The 13,531-nt window shown below is 37.0% G+C and overlaps 1 protein-coding gene across 1 annotated transcript; it reads left to right on the top strand.

The window, feature by feature from the left end:
* The first annotated feature begins 9,330 nt into the window (after positions 1-9,330).
* Positions 9,331-13,138, top strand: LOC127101476 (patellin-3). Its single transcript, XM_051038902.1, has 4 exons — positions 9,331-11,154; positions 11,261-11,385; positions 11,478-11,613; positions 12,697-13,138. Exons 1-4 carry the CDS (start codon positions 9,913-9,915, stop codon positions 12,943-12,945), a joined length of 1,752 nt encoding a protein of 583 aa, XP_050894859.1. The 5' UTR covers positions 9,331-9,912; the 3' UTR covers positions 12,946-13,138.
* Positions 13,139-13,531: the final 393 nt, after the last annotated feature.

The raw sequence follows: 13,531 nt of genomic DNA, 5'->3' as shown, positions 1-13,531 counted from the left end.
TTTATTATTTTTCTAACCATTTTCTTTCATTTTGGTTTTTATTTTTTTCACCACTCATTTTAATTTTGATCAAAATATTTCCAACACAAACTTGACTTTTTTTTCTCCCTTTTATTTTATTGCACCTTTATTTTATTTAATTATGACTTATTTTGTTTACTTTTCATGTCTTGATTGATGATGGTTTATGAAATATATTAGGTAATGACTTTGGTTACTTAGGGTTTGATAAAACCTTCAATGTTTCAAATCTATCAATGAATGATTAATGGATCATTCATGATACTTTGAGGCATTAATATGTTGCCTCTATTTAACCATACTTGAGTCATTTGACACATAGATGAAACCATGTTTGTGATATTAACTTGTGATTCCATTTGACTTGTTTTGCTTCCATTGTTTAACTAACCCTCTAACACTTATGCTTCATTGTTTAACTTGAACATAACTTAATAATTAATCAACCTATTAGCTTGTTAACTTGAGTGATACAATCTTCCATTTCTCAAACCATTGATAGATGAACTCGGGGTTCTATAACTTCCATTGTTTCAAATCTATTTTTAGATGATCAAAGATCATCTTCAATACTTTGCATCAGTGATAAGTTATCCCCATATGCACCACATTTTGAGTCCTTTGACCTATGGATAGATGATCCTCAAATTTTTACCTTGTACATTTTACTCACCACTAACTATACCTCACTAACTTTGACTTTGTTAACCTTTGTTATATTGATATTGTTATTATTGTTGCCTTGTGATTTACTTTTATGTCATTGCATTGTAATTTTACTTTCAAGCACTCATTATCATTACCATTATATAAACTCCTCATGCATGTTTATTATTGTCATTTTGTTTTGTCATCATACAATCAGAAACAACAAAAATATGATAAAATTATAAGACCAAAAGATGCATTTCACTTGTAATCAAACTTTGGACTTAGAGGATTCCACTTAGGACCCTTGCTTGGAGACCTTGTCTCTTATCCTGTGACACTTTGCCTCCACATTGGATTTCACCTGTAACATACATACCTGTTGTAAGAATAGCATCATGGAACTGCCCTAGAGAGACATGATTGTAAGACCATTATCCTTGTTAGCTTAGGTCACTTTTACACCCACAAGGCTTTATCTTGGGCTACCTTACAATTAGACCCTTTAATTTTTTGCTTGGTTACATTGTATGTGTTGGTGTAAGCCCTAGAGGCCAATACTTTTGGTACTTGTATCGAATTATTTATTAATAATAAAAGACTTTTTCTTTATTATGTTTGTTTAATAAAGTCCCTAGAATAGCTAGTCCGTTTAATGTATCAAGTATGACTTAATCATGAGATCACATTAAACATAAGGACACTATTCTTAAAGTATCCGTAGTCGAGCTTTATTGTGAAGTGGGATAAATTAAAGCATGAAGACTATTATGTTTATAGACTGATGATCACATCTCATGGATCATGGATAAGGAGTTATCAAGTCTTAAACATAGGTATGAATATTAAGAGTAATATTTATACTGGATTGACCCGCTATGAGAATACTATATAGAATGTTATGCAAAGTGTCATAAGTTATTCTCATGGTGATAATGGTGTATACCACCCTTCGACCTGAAACCACTATGAACCCTAGATGTAGAGTTGAGTGCCTTATTGCTGATCAAACGTTGTCCGTAATTGGATGACCATAAAGACAGTTGATGGGTACTCCACGAAGCATGCTAAGGGACATGAGTGACCTAGATGGAATTTGCCCATCCTGCGTAACAGGATAAATGTCTATGGGCCCAATATTGAACTGGACAAGGATGACACGGTTTATGCCTTGTGTTCAATATAGACATAAGGGCAAAAGGGTAATTGTACACATTAGTATTATCACAGAAGGATTTGTCAAATCACATGACATTTTCGTGTCTTGGGTAGCAGTGATGTGTTGCTAGATACCGCTCACTGTTTAATATAATTGCCAATGCCGCGAAAACCTATAGGGTCACACACAAAGGACGGATTGATGAGAGATAGAGTAACTAAGGAACACCGTAAGGTACGGTGCACTTAAGTGAATTGTAGAACATCGTAAGGTACAGTGTACTTAAGTAGAATACGAAATATGGTAAGGTACCACGCACTTAAGTGAATTTGGCATATTATAAGATATGGGCCACATACACTTAAGTGGGTTTTTTAGCTTGAAGCCCACACAAGTGATTCTATTAATAGAACCCTTGTGTAGAAGCATTTAGCAGTTGCAATTTCGTTTCTCTCTCTCTCTCTCTCACTCAAAGCCTTCATTCGTAGCAACTAGCACTGAGATTGAAGGAATCCGTTCGTGTGGACTGAGTAGAGGCGTTGTCATCGTTCAACGTTCGTGATCGCTCCGTAGATCTGCATCAAAGGTTACAATCGCCACAAGAGGTAACGATTCTATCACTGATCATGCCCATTCGTAAGGATCATTAAAGGAGAAATTTTAAATTCCGCTGCGTTTTGGATCGCCTTTCTCCTTCAGTGGTATCAGAGCCACTTACGAAACCATGCATCTGATAGTTGTTTATTTTCTGTATTAATACGATTAAAAGACAGAATGAATCAAAGAATAAACGAGTAACTAAATTGAGATCGATCAAGTTATATATATGATATAAGTAATCCTAATGCAAAATACAGTATATATGATATATTGTTTCTGTTTCGTTCATTCAAACACTTAATGGTTGTTTTCCTTTGAGCGATCAATGGTTGTTTGCTTCTTGATCCGACATTAGTATGGTGAAGCAATGACGTATTGATCAATCATACTGAATCAACAATCAAGATGTGTTTGACGGTCTAAAATTGGTGCATTAGGGTTAATGACGGCACAAGGGTTGTGTTGTCAAAGAGTTATGCATTAGGGTTAATGACGGCACAAGGGTTGTGCTTTAAAGTATCAAGTGTTGATGCGAAAAACGACGTCGATTTCAAATGAATTGTTCATTAAAATTTTCGGCCAGGGGCGCTGCCCCTACAACCCCGCAAGGGGCGCTGCCCCCTTGACCCCCGTTCGCTGAACGGTCAGCGGAACCACAGTCCGCTGACCGGGCAGCGGAACACCCGTTGATTCAACGTCAAGTGGAATTTGAAGGAGAAGAGCGATCCAAAATGCAGCGGAATTTAAAAATTCTCCTTTAATGATCCTTACAAATGGGTATGATTAGTGATAGAATCGTTACCTCTTGTGGCAATTGTAACCTTTGATGCAGATCTACGGAGCGAACAGGAACGTTGAACGATGACAACGCCTCTACTCAGTCCACACGAACGGATTCCTTCAATCTCAGTGCTAGCTGCTACGAATGAAGGTTTTGAGTGAGAGAGAGAGAGAGAGAGAAACGAAATTGCAACTGCTCTATTGCTTCTACACAAGGGTTCTATTTATAAAACCACTTGTGTGGGCTTTAAGCTAAAAAGTCCACTCAAGTGTATGTGGCCCATATCTTATAATATGCCAAAATCACTTAAGCGCGTGGTACCTTACCATATTTCGTATTCTACTTAAGTACACCGTACCTTATGATGTTCTACAATTCACTTAAGTGCACCGTACATTACGGTATTCCTTAGTTACTCTATCTCTCATCAATCCGTCCTTTTGTGTGTGACCCTGTAGGTTTTCGCGGCATTGACAATTATATTAAATCACGTATTTAACATAATAAACAGTGAGCGGTATCTAGAAACACATCACTGCTACCCAAGACACGAAAATGTCATGTGATTTGACAAATCCTTTTGTGATAATACTTATGTGTACAATTACCCTTTTGCCCTTATGTCTATATTGAACACAAGACATAGACAGTGTCATCCTTGTCCAGTTCAATATTGGGCCCATAGACATTTATCCTGTTACGCAAGATGGGCAAATTCCATCTAGGTCACTCATGTCCCTTAGCATGCTTCGTGGAGTACCCATCAACTGTCTTTATGGTCATCTAGTTACGGACGATGGTTGATCAGCAATAAGGCACTCGACTCTACATCTAGGGTCCATAGTGGTTTCAGGTCGAAGGGTGGTATACACCATTATCACCATGAGAATAACTTATGACACTTTGTATAACATTCTATATAGTATTCTCATAGCGGGTCAATCCAGTATAAATATTACTCTTAATATTCATACCTATGTTTAAGACTTGATAACTCCTTATCCATGATCCATGAGATGTGATCATCAGTCTATATACATAATAGTCTTAATGCTTTAATGTTATCCCACTTCACAATAAAGCTCGACTATGGATACTTTAAGAATAATGTCCTTATGTTTAATATGATCGCATGATCAAGTCACACTTGATACATTAAACGGACTATATATTCTAGGAACTTTATTAGACAAACATAATAAAGAAAAAGCCTTTTATTATTAATAAATAATTCGATACAAGTACCAAAAGTATTGTCCTCTAGGGATTACACCAACAGAATTTTCATAATCAAACTAAAAAAACAATAAAACTACGATTAGTATTGTGCGTCACGAGTCTTAAATGGTGGGGAATGAGTAAGGATGGAGCTCTCCTACCCTTACTCTGATTATTTTAGACACAAGACGCTTGACTTATTGTCTAGAATATTCACCTCCGCCCATAGACTTTAGTGCAATCTAATCATAAACACCTTTTTTTATATACCCTTTTCAAGGTAAAATCAACATCAACCCATCAAACTTCATTTTTGTGCCCTAGGGTATCACATCGAAAACCTTTTTCTAAAAGGTAAAATCAACCAACCCACAAGCATTTTCTACTCCAAACTACAGAACTCTAATTCTTCATCATCCGATGAATGATACGTAGGCGCAAAAGCCACAATCCTCGGCGAGCATAATAATAAAAAAAATCCAAAATCTCATTCTTTCACACTCTCTTTGAAAATAAAGCAAAAATAAACAGATAAATACCCACACACGCAGACAACCTAAATGGTTCCCATGGAGTACAATGACGTGAGGGGTGCTAATACCTTCCCCTTGCGTAACCGACTTTCGAACCCAATCTCGATTGCGAGACCGATTCCTTATCCTTTCTTTTCTTTGAGGGTTTTATCGACTATTTCCTTTCTCTATTTTATGAGGAAACTAAATAAAATTCGGTGGCGGCTCTTTTTTTTTGTTTCTTTGCAAATGGATATGGTCCTCGGTTTCTCTCTTCCGATTGTAAAATCGCGGGCGTGACAACGTATAACATTTAGGGGAGTTACTCTTGTTCTTTTTCAAACGGTCACCGGGATGGTCTTGCTATTGGCCGATATCTGGTTTCCGGTTTAAAGTATTATTTCTTATATCCAACTCCTTCTTCCTTGGCCCACACTTTTTCTTTTGCATCTCAGGATCTTTTTTCCATGTTACTTTCCTCTCCTTAGATGTAACATTCCATTAGGTGATAACCTCTTCCATGTTGGATGTCAGCTTTTATTCTAAAGATTCATTGAACTGTCCGACTTTAAGCTCGGGCTGAAATGCTCTGACAAACATTTCCTGATTCGGATGGGATACCATAATTATTTCTTCATTGAATCTTTCCATATATTTCTGGAGATATTCTGTATGCCTTTGCCAGACATTAAATAGACTGGTAGTCGACACTTTCCTATGCTTACTTGCCAAAAAGTGTCTTACCATCTTCTTGGTTAAGTCCTGGTAGTTGATGATCGAGAATCTGGGGGTAGACTCGTAAACCAACGCAAAACACCTTCTTTAAAGGTCTCAACCATGAGCTTACACTTGAGTGAGTCAGAAGCCCCTGATATTTCCATTTGGTTATTGATGAAAATGATATGGTCATGTGGATCAGTTTTACCATTGAAAGATACTAGCGACGGGGACTTGAAGTTATCCAGGACTTTATCATCCCAGATAGCTTCATATAGAGGCTGAGAGTCTAGAGGCTCCTCCTATATATCCCCTTCATGAAGACTTTGTGATTGCAAAACTTGTACACTGTCATGCAAGCTCTCATTTTGTTGGCGAAGTGCTTCTACCGCCACAAGCAATTTAGCCATGTCTAGTGGCGAGGGTGGGTCGCTTCGATTGGAAGATGATCCCGACATCGTCCAACTGAAGTATTAAAATTTTTGATGATATTTTTGTGCATCCTGGGCAAGTTTTACTGAGGCCCCACGGTGGGCACCAAATGTTCTTGCTAAAAACCACTAAAAGGTTAACTTCTTTGTTTTCAGTCAAGGAGAGCCTAAAATGAATGGTTGGAGTGTGTGTGATGGGTGTTTATCTCGTTTTTTTCCCGTCCCTTACTCTACAAACATGCTCCAATTTATAGGTCTCCATCTCCTCCTCTCCCTACTTGCTTATATTCTTCATAAATACTTCTGTCAATAACATCCTCCGTCCTTATAATTGCCATGTAACGTCCTCCTATACACTAATTATAACTTCCCTGCCATAATGTATCATCCTGTAACTGCTTCTTATGAACTTTCACATGGCATCTTAACTGAATCCGACTTGTACTAACCAGATCAATCCTAGCTCATAGGAGGTCGGCTCCACCTTGTTTATTCTGATACCCTAACCGAATTCCAATTAGCAGATGACAACACGGTATCCGTGCTGCTATCCTCATGAAACTCGGTTGTCATGCCAACTCGACCTCAAAGGATTTATGTACACAAATAGACTTCATCGATCTTATACCTCGGTTGGTCAAACTAAATTTCTGGGATGTATATAGTGAATCAAGTTGAGAGAATATGTTTGGCTTGATAGTTGGATATAAAAACAAATTAGAGATTGGAGTTTGGAGTTTGGGGTTTTAAATTGCACTGGTTCTTAGAAAACCTGTGCACTAAATTAGGTAACGAAACTGAAACATATTTCTAGTTAGATTCATGGCTAGAGAGGGAAAACCTTGAAGAGTATGTATGCTGACTTGTTTGATTTGACTGAGAATAAATAAGCTCTATTTGTTGAAGTTTTATATAGAGAAGAACATTAGAATTGGAACATGAGGTGGAAAAGAAGCGTAAATGAAGAGGAAAGAAAGCTTGATGAGGATATTAAGGAAAACTCACATAGAATTGTCTTGAATGATCACTTGATAGATAAGTGGCTATAGTATAAAAAATAATATTCGATAAAGGAGGAATATTCATTAATTTTAAAGGATAGTTCAAGATAAGGAAAGATGATTTTTGCAGCTATTTGGAATTGATTAATCTGACTAAAAGTATCGACTTTGGTTTGGAGATTGTGGCGTAACAAAATTCAAACTAAAGACAATTTTGCCAAGAGAGGGGTATTGAATGAACCACAAATCTCATGTTCATTTGGATGAGGAAAATAAAAAACAGTATAATGCATATTTTATGAATGTACAAAAATAGTTAAGGCTTGGAGTGTGATTCTACGGTGGCCAAATGCGATGTCTTGGCTGTAGGTAATCCTTCCAATGTGAGGGACACTTGGAAGGGAAAATGTGAAGATATAGAGCGTAAGTGCTCGAACTTCCAGAAAGAGTTTATCGATTTGTAGTAGAAGACCAAGTTTGCCGCTATGCAAGAGGAGGCGAAGAACTGCGACTCTCTTTCAATCTTGGCCGCCCAAATCGTTGAGCTGGAGTCCTCCCATGAGGTAGAGAAAGAAATCAATAGACCTCCAATGTTGTTTCTGAGGCAGACCGACGTGCGAAGAAGGCTCGGAAAACTCTTCAATAGGAAAGTGGGACTCATGTCGAGGCTCTAGAAGCTCATGAAGACGAGGTGGCCGCTCATAGGGAGAGGTTTCATGAGTCTCTTCAGAGAACTATGCATGGTGTGTACATGAACCTTGACCAGGCAGTAGGTAAGGCGAAAGAGTTATGTCCTGATATTCCTATCCCTGTTGAAGGATTGGACTTCGGCTTACTTCGTCGCGATCTACTAACACTGGTGCGACATAACCATTGTCTATCGTTTGAAGGTTCTTTGTCAAATAGAGAAGAGACTCCAGTAGCCGATATGAGCCAGAAGTCGTTATGGATTCACCGTACCTTCGGAGTTGTCACAACAAGGATCGTGTTAACGACTGATAACTGAGGCGATGTAAGGTTGAAAGGTTCATCGTGAGCGTTCTGCATGATCTTGGAGGGAATTACCTCCCTTCTTTAGTGGCTCTGCTACATATCCGAGTTTAAAACTAGAACGATCCTTTCATGGAATTTTTGCAGGAATTATGAGTCATTTCCCATAGACGAGGCCACTGTTCCGTTCTGAAATCAGAATTAGACGTAAGTTGGTGTTGAGGGATCCTAAACCAATGGTGATGATCTTCGATGCAACGACGCGAGCATAAACCTGCAAGGTTAGCTCTCAAACGTGCAAGTCAGTCAAGATTCAAGACGAGTATAATGAAAAATGGAGATAAAAAAGTCTCCCTTGCATTTCGTGGGAAGTGAGGTTTATAACTTGAGTCATGTGGAGTGGATTGTCATCAATTTAGATCTTTGACCGGCCTAGAACACAACTAAAGACAATCTTGCCAAGAGATGAGTACCAAATGAATGTCCAAAAATAGTTAAGGTTTGGAGCGCGATTCTACTGTGGCTGAATGTGTCTACTATTTTGATAATTCAACTTTGAAAAACTTTTCGCAGTTTGGAGGATCGTTAGACAATTGAAGGGTGAAAGGAGGGAGATTCAAAACTATTTAGTTCGCTTGCATTTAGACCATATAAAAAGATTGGAACGAAAAAGTATTCTGGTACAAGGGTATCACCACATAAGTTTGTTTGGAACTTATATAAATGCTATTTTGGAATTAGTTAAAGTGTAGGATGGCCGGATTTAATTATTCCCGTAATCAATGAGTATTAAATCCATTTTGGTGCTTAAAATTCTACCGGGCAATTGAGAGCAGGACTGTGCATTTCTGTCGATTTGGTTGCATCTCAAATTCTTTGTTCCGTCGGCTTCATTTTGAAGAGACCGCGGTCTTTTGATTTCTTCTAAAGGTCAGAGCTCGTGTGACTTGGTAGGGGTTCCTAAGCTGTCTAGTACTTAGTTGATGCTGGTCATTGCTGGCTGAATTTGTGTAATCTGTAATGTCTTGTAAGGCGTGTTGGAAATCAGTAGGGCCTGGATTATTATGTACTCAAGTAGTATGTTGGATGAGGAATCATAAGTATGTGACTTGTAACACTTTGGCATGCCTTATACCTTTTATTTATTAATATTTTTTTAGCATTTAAAAAAAGATGAATGAAAACAAATAGTATTATAACGGTCGGATGAAGCAGAACAGATAGAAACAGCCAGTTATTCACAAGTGCCAACCTAGCAGAACCGAGCAAACAAACCAAACTCCCAACGCATTCTTACTTTTCAGTTTCATCAACTTTTTAAGTTACATTTTTTTTACCATGCTTATGACCGTTTTCCTCAAATTAAATATCATTTTATTTTAAGGACCAATATTTGGTTGTTATTAATGCGGAATTAAGTAGGGAGAACTACGGTTTCATCCCTATATACCGTGAGGAGACTGAAACCACTTGATATCAGAACTGACTTACAAACCAGATTAGTTGAATTGAGTGAGTCGGATGCGTATAAAAAAATGATAAAAAAAGAAGCAGGCCCCTGAAATTGAACCTTTGGATGATTGAAAGGAATACTGGGCGATAAAAGCGCCGATAATTTGACCAATTACAAACATTCATGGCAGCTTCTCTTTCTCCCCCACGTTTGTGTTTTGCAACTACTTCTACTAGCTGGCTCCACCTTCCTACTACTTCCAACCTGGCACAACATCACTACTCTTCTCTTTATATATACAAAACTACATAACTCCTTTTCCTTAAACCCACCCTTATTTCTTTTCTCTTTCACATTCTTCTTCACCTTCGATTATCCAACATGTCTCACGACAACAACTCTTCTGCAGACCAAACAGCAACACCACAAGCTGAGGAAGTTGTTGTTGTTGCCGGTGTGAATGTTCCACAGCATGAAAAACCAAATACTGTTTCCTTAGAATCCGAGCAACAAGATCCACAAAGTGAACCTGAGAGGAAGAATAACTCAGTTCCTGTTGTTGAATCTGTCACTCTAGAGACTCATCTCTCCAAACCCAATACCGATGATACCACTGATACTGATAAAGATGAAACCACTAAAACTTCTCAATCTGATCGTCCCGAGAATGAAAACAAGCCACTCCAAGAGCTTAAGAATCTCGTTCAACAAGCACTCAACAACCATGAATTCTCTTCCTTGCCCATAATTGAAGATAAACCACCCACCACCATTGTTGCTGAAGCTGATAAAGAAGAACCTGCGCAACAAAAGGTGGAGGAGGAAGCTGCACCGGCGAAAGAGGAAGAAAAAGAACAAGAAGAGGAAGATAAGAAGGAAGAAGAAGTGAAGGAAACCGTGGTGGAAAAAGAACAACAAGAAGGAGATAAAAAGGAAGAGGAGGTGAAGGAAACTGTGGTAGCTGCTGTAGATGAGGATGGAGCAAAAACTGTAGAAGCTATTGAAGAAAGCGTTGTTGCGGTTTCTTCCTCTCTTCCTGTTCCTGTTCATGTTCTGCAAGAGCCTGTTCAAGAGAAAATTGAATCAAAAGATGAAGCTACATTGTCATTACCACCAGAAGAAGTATCCATTTACGGGATACCACTTCTTGCCGACGAAAGAAGCGACGTGATTCTGTTGAAGTTTCTGCGTGCAAGAGATTTTAAGGTGAAAGAAGCTCTCACCATGATCAAAAACACAATTCGCTGGAGAAAAGAATTCGGAATAGAGGAGTTGTTGGATGAGAAACTGGGTGATGAATTGGAGAAAGTTGTTTACATGCATGGATTTGACAAGGAAAATCACCCCGTGTGTTATAACATATATGGTGAGTTTCAGAATAAGGAATTGTATAAGAAAACATTTTCTGATGAGGAGAAGAGACAGAATTTTCTTAGGTGGAGAATTCGGTTTCTTGAGAAGAGTATTAGGAATTTGGATTTTAACAATGGTGATGCATGTACTATTGTTCATGTCAATGATCTTAAGGATTCTCCTGGACCTGGTAAATGGGAAATTAGACAAGCTACCAAACAAGCCCTTCAATTGTTTCAAGACAATTACCCTGAGTTTGTGGCCAAACAGGTAATCTTACATTATGTTCTTAAACATTATTCATGTGTTTTGATGTTATGTTATGTTTTGACAACATTGTTAATGTGTTTTTTTTCTTCATATTTTGGTTTTTTAGGTGTTTATCAATGTGCCATGGTGGTACTTGGCTGTGAATAGGATGATAAGCCCTTTTCTTACACAAAGAACCAAAAGCAAGTTTGTCTTTGCCGGGCCTTCAAAATCAACAGAGACCCTTTTAAGGTGAAGACATATTAAGGATTCAAAATTTAGTTTTTGGTCTGTTTTGTGTTTGAAATTTGAAAAAATTTATCTTTGGCATTTTGTAATTTCAGCTACATAGCTCCAGAGCAACTTCCGGTGAAATATGGTGGATTGAGCAAAGATGGTGAATTTGGAAATTCAGATGCTGTTACTGAGATTACAATAAAGCCAACATCAAAACATACTGTGGAATTTCCAGTTACTGAGGTTTGTTTTTCTTTGTGTTTGTTTAGGATCCAATGAATGCAACATAGTAGTAGGAATCTTTCATAGGATTCTTCTCTTGTCACACTATCTACTTTGTTGTTTGCTTTAAAATTTTCATATTATATGCAACAAATTGTGCAGGCTTGTAGAAATTTCAGTAATTAGTAATTTAGGAAATAAATAAACTAAACATAAAAAAGTAAAATAAACAAAAAAAGTAGTTTCTTTTGTTAGCCGTGTATGGTAGTGTGTGGACCACTTTGATGCTTTTGTTGATTGAATAGGTTGTACAACAAACACTAGGTGACCTTGTAAAAGTTAGAGTTAGTTTAAATTTACCTTGTACCATGGTTCAAATTGTGGTTGATCGGACCCTTGCGATTGTGGTCATTGGAGTTACTAGTTACTTAGTTACTGTGACACCTATTTTTGACACCTATTTTTGAAATTGTCTGATAGAATTTTTGATATGGTTACATATGTGATTTAAGATCACATTCAATTGCGGTGCAATGGTGTTAGAGAGACTACGATATCAGTAATATTGCTATCGTAATCGGAGATGCGGGCCATATTTTAAAATCATGCCTTGTACTAACTATTGGTAAGAGAAATTTATGTTAAATAAAAGAGCATTCAACCTTTATCAAGGGTTTATGGAACATGAAAACGACTTTAGACAAAAGGAAAAAGACAACATGTTCAAGAGTAGAAAATTAGTCCCAAAGAAAGAAAAAAAGGTCAACAACAATCTTTATCTCTTTCATAGTTTGGAATGGATAACCAACCACCAATGATGTTGATGTTTTAATTTGATTGGAATGGGCAATCTATGCTCTCATTATTTTGATACTCTCTCTCCCTCTGTTCCTATTTATAAGAGGAAATTGATTTTTTATATTTATTGAATAATCAATGTATCGGATACATTATACCGTTTAAATACAATGATTATTTAATAAATTTTCTCTTATAAATAGCATCGAAGTAGGATCGAAGGTAATATTATATTATGATAATAAAGTAAGAAACATGATGTATAATATAATGAGTATAAAATGTTTAGTGTTTTTATTTATGCAGAAATGTTTAGTGTCTTGGGAGGTGAGAGTAATAGGGTGGGAAGTAAAGTATGGTGCGGAATTTGTACCAAGCAATGAAGAAAGCTATACTGTGATTGTTCAAAAGGGTAGAAAAGTGAGTTCATCAGAAGAAGCAGTGATTTGCAACAGTTTTAAAGTTGGTGAACCTGGGAAAGTTGTTCTCACCATTGACAACACAAGTTCTAGGAAGAAAAAGCTCTTGTACCGCTTTAAGATCAAGTCGGACTGAGAAAAATCATCATATATATTCACAACAAGTGGGGTTTATTATTTGATAATATGAATATAAAGTTTTTTTTTGTTTCTTTTAGTTCTGATGATTATTATGTGTGGAATCATATATTTTTGTAATTTTCTTGCTATTCTTAATTGTTGCCTTTTTTTGTTATTTTGATCATATATATCAAGATCCATTTTTCTTATTGCTGGATATTTAATATTTTTTTATAATTTTGTTAGACACAATCCACTAAGGAAAACTTGTTTAAAAACATAACAAAGTTCTGTATAAACTACCTCAACACATGATTATTGGTATCTAATCTGAGATTTTGAAAAGAGAAAACTCTCATTTTCTAAACCTTATGCTACCGGACCTTGTTCTAACTCACAAAATTATCATGTAAAATTTGGTGGGGTCACTCTCTTTATCGTTGTCGTTCTATCTGTACACGAGCATGGAATATGTTTGAGAGCTGTGATGATTCATGTTGCAACCAAGAAAAAGGTGAGATATGCATATGGATCATCATTGCTATGGACTTCTATAATGAGTGACTTTGTAGAGATTACATTGCTTTGTTAGTTTGAAAAAC

The sequence above is a fragment of the Lathyrus oleraceus genome, chromosome 7, assembly GCF_024323335.1.
Source record: "Lathyrus oleraceus cultivar Zhongwan6 chromosome 7, CAAS_Psat_ZW6_1.0, whole genome shotgun sequence".
In the NCBI taxonomy this organism is placed as follows: Eukaryota; Viridiplantae; Streptophyta; class Magnoliopsida; order Fabales; family Fabaceae; genus Lathyrus; species Lathyrus oleraceus.
The sequence above is the reverse complement of the archived record's forward strand: the minus strand, read 5'-3'. Positions and strand labels throughout refer to the sequence as shown.